Source organism: Balaenoptera physalus (genome assembly GCF_965194825.1).
Source record: "Balaenoptera physalus genome assembly, chromosome: 7".
In the NCBI taxonomy this organism is placed as follows: Eukaryota; Metazoa; Chordata; class Mammalia; order Artiodactyla; family Balaenopteridae; genus Balaenoptera; species Balaenoptera physalus.
The window spans coordinates 36,783,817-36,794,033 of record NC_138886.1 but is presented as its reverse complement, the minus strand read 5'-3'; the positions used below and the strand labels follow the sequence as shown (position 1 = coordinate 36,794,033).

The window sequence follows — 10,217 nt, the reverse complement described above, 5'->3', positions numbered from 1 at the left end:
GGCTTGACTGAAGCCTCTGGAACCCTGGCCGGGAGTGGAGGATCCGTCACCAGGGCAACCGGAACGCCTAGTAGTCTCCGTGGCAACAGCAGTCTGGTCACCTCCTCGGTGAGTGAGGTCTCCTGAGGGGTATGCATTTGACCCGGAGGGGACAAACCTAGAGGGTCACTTCTTTTAATGGGGTTTTGCCGGATCTCTGTGAGTGGTTTTGCGGGATCTTTGTAAGACTCTGTGAGGGTCTCTGGGTAGGGTCTGCAGATATCTGTGGGGACGTCCGTGAGTGTCTGGGTTTATGAAGGTCTCTGTAGGATTCCTATGAGATGTCTGTGGGGTGGTCAGTGGGGGCTGTGAGAATCTGATGGGGGCATCTGGGTTCCGCGGTTGGGGAGAGAAAAGCGGGGACTCTGGTAGCTGGAGCTGGGGCGGGGTCTGTCGTCGAGCCCAGCAGGGCCAAGTTAGAGACCAATAGAATAGGGCCGGGGGCGGGCTTTAGTGAGAAGGACCAATCGAACTAATAGGGGGCGGAGCGTCATACGACGTCAGGCTGAGGCTGCCGCCGCGGGGCCTGGTTATCGCCCGTCCAGCGCAGCCCGGAGTCGCCCAGACCTGAACTCCTACCCAGGTCCCCGGCCTGGCCCCAGCAGGCTCGACCCCGGCCCCGGGCCCGCGAGGACACCGGAGGTCACCCCCCGGGGGTGGGAGCGGAGCCGCGGGTCAGCTCTGCGAGCGCCCGCGCTGGCCTGTCCGGCCCCGCCCCTGCCCCGGGCCATGGCCCAGCCCTTGTCCCGGCCCCTTTTCCTATCCCGATTCGGGCCTAGGCCCCCGACCCCGCCCTCGCCCCGCTTCCCACATCGGTTCCAGCTCCGGTCTGGGTCCCAGCGAATGCCCAGATCCGGGTCCCAGCTCAGGCCCCCACTCCAGTCCCTGGCCTGGCCCCCATCCCAGCGCCTGCCCCTGTTTCACCTCCTTTCCCAAATCCCAGCCCAGCCCTTGTCCCAGACCCATTCTCAAAATTTGCTTAAGGCCGGGGCCCAACCCCTGCCCTTCCTCCAGTCCCCATCACAGCCCCTCCTTCCATCACATCCCCTACCCTTGCATAAGTCCCAATGCCCAGCCCAGCCCAACTCTTTATCCCAGTCTTTGCCCTCATCTCTGTGTTTACCCAGGTCTCTCCCACTACCCAGCCCTCTCTTTCATACCCTGCCCCTCTCCCAGCCTCGACTCAGGTCTGGGCTCCAGCTGCCGTCAGCCTTACTGCTGCTGTTGCTGTTGTCTGTCCTTGGCCCAGGGGCTGGTGAGTGCAGAAGCAGGAAAGACCGAGGCAGGGATGGGGTTCTGGCAGGGAGGGGTGGACTGGAGGGATTCAGGAGAGGTGGGACCTGGGCAGCTAGATCACTGGGGAAGAAGTGGAGAGAAACAAGAAGTCTTACATAATTGAGAGGAATTGGCAGGGTCAGAAGAGTGGTAGCTGTGGGCTTGAGGCTCAGCAGGTGGCTGACAGAGACTGCAAGGTTTTCTTTCTTGGGGTCCATCCGGACTCCATTCTGACTGTTGCTTTTCCAAGAAAGTCCTGAGTGCTTTGCACCTGCTCATGAAGTTTGGTGGGGGAGACATAGTGCCCCAGCAGAGAGCCTCTAGTCCAGTGTGGGAAGATCTGGCCTAAACCTTTGAGGAACTGGGCATGCCTTAAAACAGGGTTAAGAAAGCAGTTTTGAAAATAACATGTAGCAAATAACAAAGTAACATGGACATGGGTTAGTTGCCATTAAAATGAGTTTTCTTCTTGTAACGAGTTTCATTCCAAATAAGCTTGATTTGCTTAGGAATAATTCCTGACACTTTTAAAGCAGGGTTGAAACTCGGAGACTATTTTACAGATGGGGAAACTGAGGCTCAGCAAGAGATCAATTTGCCCAAGATCATACAGCTTGTCAGTGGCAGTGTGGGGCTAGAAAAAAATTTCCTAATTCCTACCCTATACTGGTGTTTTTTGTTTTTGTTTCTGTTTTTTTTTTCATTGCAATATATGCCCAATAGGAAAACAGATCCAAGTGCAGAAAGGCTCAAAGCACAACCTGTCGTCTCCCCTGTCTTCCCACAAGGGGGCTTCATCCACAAACTATCCTCACTTGTCAGTTGTCAGCCCAGGGCCACCATCCAGTGAGGAAGTGACTCGGACAGGAGAGGGAGATACCCAACTTCCTAATGGGTGGAATGTGGGAGGATGAGGGGGTCCTGGCCATAGGGTATGTGCTGTAAAGATGGCCCCATGATAAAGAGTCATCATGGTCCCAACCCCCAGCCATCTCTGGCGGGTGGCACTCTAGAGCTGATGGGGATGTGCCTGAGGAAGTCTTTGGCAATAACAAGTAGCAGAGCAGCTGAGGGTGGAGGGGCTGCGTTTCAGTGAGTTCTGGGGCCCTGGTTCAGTGTACAAGCTTGAGGAGATCAATGCACGCCAAAGGTCACTGCCCCTGCAGAGATGTGCAAGCTCTATGTGGATGCTCATTGGTATCTGGGCACTTATGTGTCTGTGTGTGTACCTGAGGGATCTGTGGGAATGCTGGGCATGTGCAGTGTGTGTATATGCTTGTGTGTTGCTAAGTAGGCGCATGTCTGTTGTGTGCATGTGAGCCTGTGTGTCCTTAGTGCCTTATGTTACTGTGTGAGGTGTAGGTACATGTTGTGGCCCATGCATGTTCCTCTTTAGCTCTTCTTGCCCCCCCTGCAGACAGATCACTGAAGCATCACCTCCAAGTGGATAGTTCCCGGTTGGAGGCAGTGTTGGGTGCCTCCCACAGCATACATGAGTAATCCCTCTGCCCCCAGCCAGATTCCTTGAGGGGCTCAGTGTTGGTTACTGCTCAGTGTTGATTACTGCTGCTGGCAGATCGGGCACTCAACAGAGGCAGAAGGCAGGTCAGTTTTTCAGTTTGGGTGAGGGGGAGTCCATTCTGTCAAGCCCAATTCATAGCTTCTGTCCCTGCCACCCCAGCTTCTTTGTTCATGAGCCCATTGGGCAGACACTGGGCTGACTAGGAGAGGAGGGTGATTGACAGCCACAGAGCTGTAGAAAGTTGAAAGATGTGGATTAAAACATGATTGCCCAGAAGCAGTTTCAAGTGCTTTGGGAGGACTGATTATAATGAGGTTGGAAATGAGCCCTGACTAGGTCCCACAGCAGGCAGGGCTGCCCTGAGTGCTGTTACTAGTCACTGGCCTGCAGGGGTGCTCTGTGACCTGGTGGTGATGAGAGGTTTCACCTGAGGAGAGACTAGCAGTGTCACAGGACCATGATGGCACAGTCGGTCTCAATAAATCCTTGGGTCTTTTCCTTGGGCTTGTCTGACTGCAGTTGCATAACCCAGGCATGCCTTGCCATTCCAGGAAATGACCTTTTGTTCTACTGAGTGCTGTCACTAGAAGGGCCAGCCTCAGCCCGTGTGTGTGCGTGCCTGCGTACGTGTGTGTGTGTGTGTGTTTCAGGTGGTGATGGAGAATCACTCTAGCCTCATCTGGAAGCACTGGCGCATCCAAGACAGGTTCGTCTGAGCTTGGTTAGGGCCTTACTTGTGCTTCCTCTGGGACACAGCTGTGTAGGTCCTGGTGAAACCCCAAACCAAAGCTTGGAGTGAATGGGGCTGTGGACACTTTCTCAAACATCTGCCCTCTAGGTTCCTCCCAGCATCCCCAGCTTCTTTTTACTCCCTTTTCCCACCAGGCTATTCTGTGACCTCTGTAGCCCCTAGCCACTTCAGGGTGGCTTAACTAGTCCCCCAGTTCTCCAGGCCATGCCATGTTCCTTCAATCACAGGGCTCTTTGTGCACGTCTGTCTATTGTTTCCTAAAGGTCATTAGCTGCCTTCACCACCAGCTCTCTGAGAATCTGCACGGGGGGCCTGGCCAGCATTTCTTCTAACAGTAGCAGTGACCCATCTGATGACCCATACCTGGTGCCAGCTGTGAGGAGGAGGAGGAGCCCTGCCCTAATCCCAGCAGGGAGTGCTCCAGTGCTCTGCTTTCCTGTAACAGGAGTATCCAGGCTCTTCAGCTCTTAGCTTTCTGCCTCCTAGTTGTCACAGCCAGGGCTCCTAGGAAACCTTTCTTCCCCATCCATTGGTTCATTTCCCTTCATCCCTCTCTGATACATCACCACTGCCCTGTGAGTGCTGCTCTGTGAGCCTCTCTGGTTCCTGAGCAGTGCTCAGCTTGCAAGGTGGCAGGTCTTCCTTGTTGACAGTTGAGAGTGACCATGTGGCCTGAACTGCACAGACTAGTCCTTGGGTATAAGCGTGGCTTTTGAAGAGCACAGGCCAGTCTAGGGCTAGTGACCTCCACCTATGTAGGACGGCTCTCTGCAGGGTGACTCAAGGTTGCTGAAGTTCAGTAGGGCCAACCTTGATCCATGTTCCCTCCTTCAGCAGCCTCCCTTTCCACATGCTTCTTTCTCTGTTATTTCAAATGCCTCATTTTTGGAGTTACATCTCCCATCTCCAGAGGGGGAAACTGTCAGAATAGGCAAGGCCTGTGGGTATTTCCTACTGGGCTGAAAACTCTGCTTCAAGTTCTCCCCTACCCACTGCCCCTACTCTTGTTCGGAAGCTGCTTGAGTTCCCAACCTTCTCATCTGTCCTGGGGGCATCCTTCTGGGCTTCGCTGGGGCTGGTCTTATGTCTCCAAAACAGTCAGATTCCCCAGAGCTTTGCCTGTCATTTGGGGCCCTCTTCTATCCAGCTGAGCCGCTGGGTTCTTTTCACTGTTACAGCAGTCCTGATCCCTATGTGTTTGCCTGGTAGCTGCTTACACCAGACTTTCCTGCTCACTGGGCTCTGCTCCTGACAGCCATGATCAGGTATCTTGGCATTTCGGCTACAGAGGGCCACTTTCTCCCCACCTCCCACCCCAGCCTCGTCTGGATATGAATATTCCCAAGTGGTTTGAGATTCCACTGGCTTACCAGTTGACTGCCTCACTGGGCCTCCCTCCAGGAAGCGCCCCCAGCCCCTCCTTCTGAATCCCAGAGGCCCTGCTGGCTCTCCTTTCCTCCTCTCCCTGGGGCTCTTGTGGTGGCCTGCCAGCTCCTGTCCTTGCCTCTGCCACCCAAGCAGGCCCCTTGCAGCCTCACCACATTTTCCCCTCCCCTCTGCCGCCCTGAGCCAGTATACAGACAGCTCTTGTGAAGCTTCTGAGAGTTTTTATTGCTTCTGACCACAGGGGAACAGAAAGGGGAAGAAAATAAACAAGGCAGTTTCACAGTTCCGTGCTGACTCCCAAGCCCACAGGTGGAGTTCCAGGCTGCTCAGTAGCCTAAGAGTCCATGCCAGCACACATACACACACACACACACGCACACAAACACACGCGCGTACACGCACGCACGCGTGTGCACCATCCACAGCTGTTTGGTTAGGCTTGGTAAGAGGAGAACAATGGCTCCTAAGTGAGGGGCAGCTGTGGGGTCCTCAAAAGGGTCCTGGTTTTGCATTTAGGCAAATCAAGGTTTGGATCCTCAATTTGGTCTAGCATTAAGCCTCAGTTTCCTTATCCGTAAAGAGAGGTCATTTTTCCCAAGGTCACTGTAAGGTTTAAGGCAAATGATGGCAAGGGCAGCGTGAGACCCAGTTCCCGGCCAGAGGAGAGCCTTTGTTGAGTCGGTGCTGTGGGTGAGGCAGCTTGGTGTGCCTGGGGCTTGCTGGAAATGGCCTGTCCTACTCTGCTCCTTTCTCTTCCGCCTGCTCCCCAGGAGGCCTCTTCCTGACTGACTACTCCACCTGCTCACCCCGCAAGCTGAGTCCCTTCCGCTCCTTTGCCAGCACCGAGCTCTTCCACTTCCATGTTCCCGAAGACACATTCCTGGCCGTGTGGAACCTCATCATCTTCAAAGAGCAGGGGGGAACCTTTGGGGACCACTGCCCAGACCAAAGTGTGACTGTGTGAGTGTCTGAGTTAACCTCCTCACCCCCGCGTCCAACCCCAGGCCACTTTCCAAACAAAAATGCGAGTTTATGAGTATCTAAGCTGACCTCCTGACCCTGACCCCTGACCCTTGTCCAGATTGAAGTGTGACTGGCTGAGGGCCAAGACCTCTGTCTCCTGACCATTCCTGGCTACTGTGTGACTGTGTGAGCGCCCGAGCTGATCTTTTGCCCCTTATGTTCTGACCCCTGACCTGGAACCACTTTGTTGTGTGGGTCAGTATAGCGAATCCACTTGTTTTACTGACGGTAAATGACAGTTCTCCTTTCTTTCCCCCGTTTTCCATGTCCCACCCCATTGCCTGCTTTCCTCTTCTCTTCATTCTGGTCCCCCAGGTATTTCCGTTCCGGGGCACCCCCTGTCATCAATCCGCTGCACACACACTTCCCAGGGGACACGGCTGTGCCTGGGGTTTTCTCACTGACTCTCAGCTGGACACTGCCCAACCGCACCTCTGGCATCTTTAACGTCAGCAGCCCCTTACCTGGGGACTGGTTCTTGGCTGCCCACCTGCCCCGGGCCCACGGCCACATCTCTGTCAAGGTGGGTTGATACTGTCCAGGGCAGGAGGGGCCAGAGCTGCTTCTCCATCTCTGGGCTACCTGGCACACCAGCCTTGTGCCAGGGTGGGCAACAGCATAAGGGTGGCTGGCGTGGGGCATAGCTAGAGGTCAGCAGGTCACCTGGTGGGTCAAGACTAGTCTTGTTCTGCGTCTTGGTTGGTGATAGCCCCGCAGACTCTTGTAGGCTTTAGCCCAGTCGTTAGTCCATTTGGGAGTATACGTTCCTCTTCTATCGGAATTTTAGCTCCTGACACCTTATGGAAGATGGTAAGAGAATACTCTGGGGCAGGGAAACCCTTTCCTGTTAAGAGGAGGCTTTGGGCAACTGGCGTCCAACCTGATTGTCGACGCTCTTTCCCCCAAACATCGGCAGTGATTTCATAGAGCAGAGTTTGTTAAAGTCTCCAGTGTTGAAGGGTTGAGGTCAGGCTGCTTCTCCATTCTGGTTTGGAGGGGAAGGAAATGCTGCAGAGTTTTCCTGCCACTCCCAGGTGCTGGGCAGGCTAGACCTCTTCATTACTGTGAGAGGACCTGAAGGTTTCTTGCTCCTGTCCATTGGTGGGAAGGGGGGTGGGATGAGGTGGCCATGTCAGAGTGGGATGGCCACGGGTGTGGGGTCAGTGGTCACGGCAAAGGGCCAAGCGTGAGCTGAGCAGGATTCAAAGAAGAACAAGAAAGCGAGTAGGGTTTGGCCACTGAGAATTGGGAGGGGCAGAAATTCCCAGTCAGGTGAGGATTTGACCTGGCCATCTCTCTCCAGGGTGAGTTCCTTGAGGGCAGAGGCCCTGGACTGTGTCAGGCTCCCCTCTCCTCCTCCTGCTGAGGCCCAGCGTTCAGAGGTGTTATAATGCTTTTGAATGAGCTGAGAATTACACAGGGACAAGTGTAAGGGCACTGCTGTTGTCGGAGATGGGAACTCAGGCTGAGGGAGCGTCTCGAGGCCTCAGTGATAGGCCAGTTTTTCCTGAGAGTGATGTACAGGAGAACCTCCTCTGCAGGCCTGGGAACCCTCTGGGTGAGAGCATGTTGCGAACTTGCCCGGAAGTGGCTCTGGGTTCTAGGTTCTTGACTCCCATCAGAACCAAGGGTTCTTCTATCAGGAGGAATGTCTTCTTAGGTCTTTGACCAAATCCCAAAGAGCCTGTTCCTGGTCCCAGCTCTGATTCTTGACTCTCTTTGTGAGAAGAGAAAATCTTTCTGAAGCCCTTCTGTAGTTATCCAACAACCTTTCTGATTGAGCAGGAGGAATCTGGCGCCTAGGCCTGGGCTGGGATTATGGGAGCTGAAGCCTGGTTAGGAGAGGTCAGAACCAGGCTTGACGTGCCCGTTTGCATCTAGATATAGCGAGTGGGGCCTGGGGAACTTGGTACTGCAAGCTAGAGTCCTATCCCGTAGAGATCCCTGGGGTGTGGTGAGATTAGAGAGAAGAGGGCGCAGTTACCCTTTGCCTGTGACTGGCAGCCGTGTGTGGACCCCATGAGAGACGGAGCTCTCCAGTCAGGCCTGTTCTAGAGGTTGGGGGGCAAGATCTTCTTTGTGTTTCCTCTGAGAATTTGATTATCTTCTGGAATCTTATATGGGCCTGTAAGGATTCTTAAGTTCTCTAGTTAATTCCCTAGAATCAAGCCTGTGGGTGGGTTGTCCAGAGCATTCCTCCAGGGCTCCGTCTTCTCTGCTCGCCTCCTCCTTGTCCCATCGTCCTGACTTCCCATAAGGCTTGGCCAACACAGGAAGTTATTGTGGGTTCAGGGATATCCTTGGGTGGGGACTGAACAATCCCAGCAGTAAGAAGGCAGCACTGTTCCTCAGCTTTGGGGATGAGTTCAGGCCTCCCTTTAGACCTTAGTCTTTGAGCACCTGCTTTGTCCCAGGCCTTGGGTTGGGTGCTAGGGACACAGATAAATAAGATGTATACTAGTGAGATACAGGAGGTGTTTTAAGAGGACAAAGGAGAGGTGGATAACTCAGCTTGGTAGTGTGGTGGAGAGTTGGTTTTAGGAAACTGTTAGGAAGTGAGACCTGATGTTGAGAAAGCAGGGAAGGGCATTCCAGGTGGTGGGAGTAGCATGGGCTAAAGCTTAGAAGGGAGAACTGAAGTGGTTCAGTGTGGGGCGGTCGTTGGGGTGAGTGAGGGAGCTGGAAGGGTGAACAGAGGCCAGATCAGGAAGGGCCTAGAAGTTTGAACTTTATCCCGAGAGTGATAGGGAGCCTTAAGAGGTTGTAAAAGGGTAGTGACTTATCTGGTCCAGGCCCCTCTCCTGGGCTGTGGTCCCACACTTCTGCTGGCCTCTGTGTGTGTTATTCACTACTGTATTCCTAGCACCCAGCACAGAGCCTGGCACGTACTGGGGGCTTGGCAAATTTTTGTTGCCCTTCTGCCATCTTCTCAAACTCATGTTTCCAAAACTGATCTCATTTCTCCTCCTTTCCTTTTCTCCTTCTTTCTGTCAGCCTCTTCTGTCTTGACCTGTGCCCTCTATCTCCTTGCCTTTCCTGTGTGGCGCATGTGTTCCTCCTGTGGTGTCCAGCTGCCAGTCTGCCCTGAAGGGCTGCCCTTTGGCTTGTGGGTAACATCTGGCACCCAAATGGCTTATTGGGGGAAGTTCTCCAAATGTCTGGGGCACAGTTCTCCTCGAATGCTTCCTCTTCCCAGCTCCAAGATTTGAAAGTAAATGAAAGCAGATAAAAGAATGAAAACAACAATAAGGAAAGAAAAGGAGCAGATTGTACAGAAGAAAGGATTCAGTTGAATCCACCCACTAGGACCAAGTGTGGCTCAGTATCTCAACTGAAGTGGTTCAAATCTGCTAACAGTCTTCCTTCTGTTCTTCTTCCTCCTTCTAAATTATTTTATTTGTATTTCAAATAGGTAATATATGCACCCGGTACAACATTCGAAAGGTACAAAAGGCATACAGTGAAAAGTAAGTCTTCCTCTTCCCTTTGTCCCCTTTCAGTCCCCACGTTTCCTCTCCAGAGTTAACTAGTAACTAGCCGTTACCTAGTTCCTTATATTACTCTTTCCTTCTTGAGACATTTTCTCCTCTTGCCCTTTGTGACTTTACCGAACTATCCGATTTTCCTCCTGCCCACCGCCCACTCCTCTGTCTCCTTTCCTGGCTTCTCCTCTGCTTGGTCTCTTCACATGTGGTACCCCAAAGTTGGTCCTAGGACAACTCCTTTTTATTTCTTCATTCTCTTGCTAGGTGTCTCCAGCACAACAGTTTTAAATACCACCTATAAGTTCATGTCTTCCAGGTGTATTAAGTGAGTCCTAATTTCTTTGAATCTCAGACTTTATATCCAGTGGCTTACTTGACATCTCTGATTGGATGTCTAAGACCAGTCTCAAACTTAGCAAGTACATATCCAAACAAAGCCTCAAGTCAAAATCTCTTTAATTCCTATTTCACTTCTCCCAGTCTAAGCCTCTTTGTTCTCTAATCTTCTTCTCAGTAAATGGCACTGCCATTCACCAGTTGCTCAAGCCCCAAATTTAGGTGTCATACTTGATTCTTCTTTTTTCCTTATTTCCCCACAACTAATCCATAAAGAAAAAGTCTTGTTGACTCTGCTTCTAAAGGATGCCCCGGATGCATCTACTTCTGTTTCCACTCTTAGCACACCTTCCCTTAGCCGCCTCCTGGGCCACCACAGTAACCTGCTAAGTGGTCTCCC

The 10,217-nt window shown here is 52.9% G+C and overlaps 1 protein-coding gene across 14 annotated transcripts in view; it reads left to right on the top strand.

Annotated features, from left to right (window-relative positions):
- Window positions 1–9: 9 nt before the first annotated feature.
- The window catches only part of TMEM8B (transmembrane protein 8B), a 35,666-nt gene continuing 25,458 nt past the window's right edge, over window positions 10–10,217 (top strand). For 3 of the 14 annotated variants that reach the window (XM_082468610.1, XM_082468602.1, XM_082468608.1), the window contains exons 1-3: window positions 572–1,294; window positions 5,744–5,933; window positions 6,312–6,519. In XM_082468610.1, the coding sequence (XP_082324736.1) occupies window positions 769–1,294; window positions 5,744–5,933; window positions 6,312–6,519 (924 nt within the window). In that variant the 5' untranslated portion in view covers window positions 572–768. Of the gene's footprint in view, window positions 109–529; window positions 1,295–5,743; window positions 5,934–6,117; window positions 6,123–6,311; window positions 6,520–10,217 lie in introns of those variants that run through there. The other 11 variants (XM_082468611.1, XM_082468612.1, XM_082468613.1 and 8 more) reach the window with 11 other exon arrangements.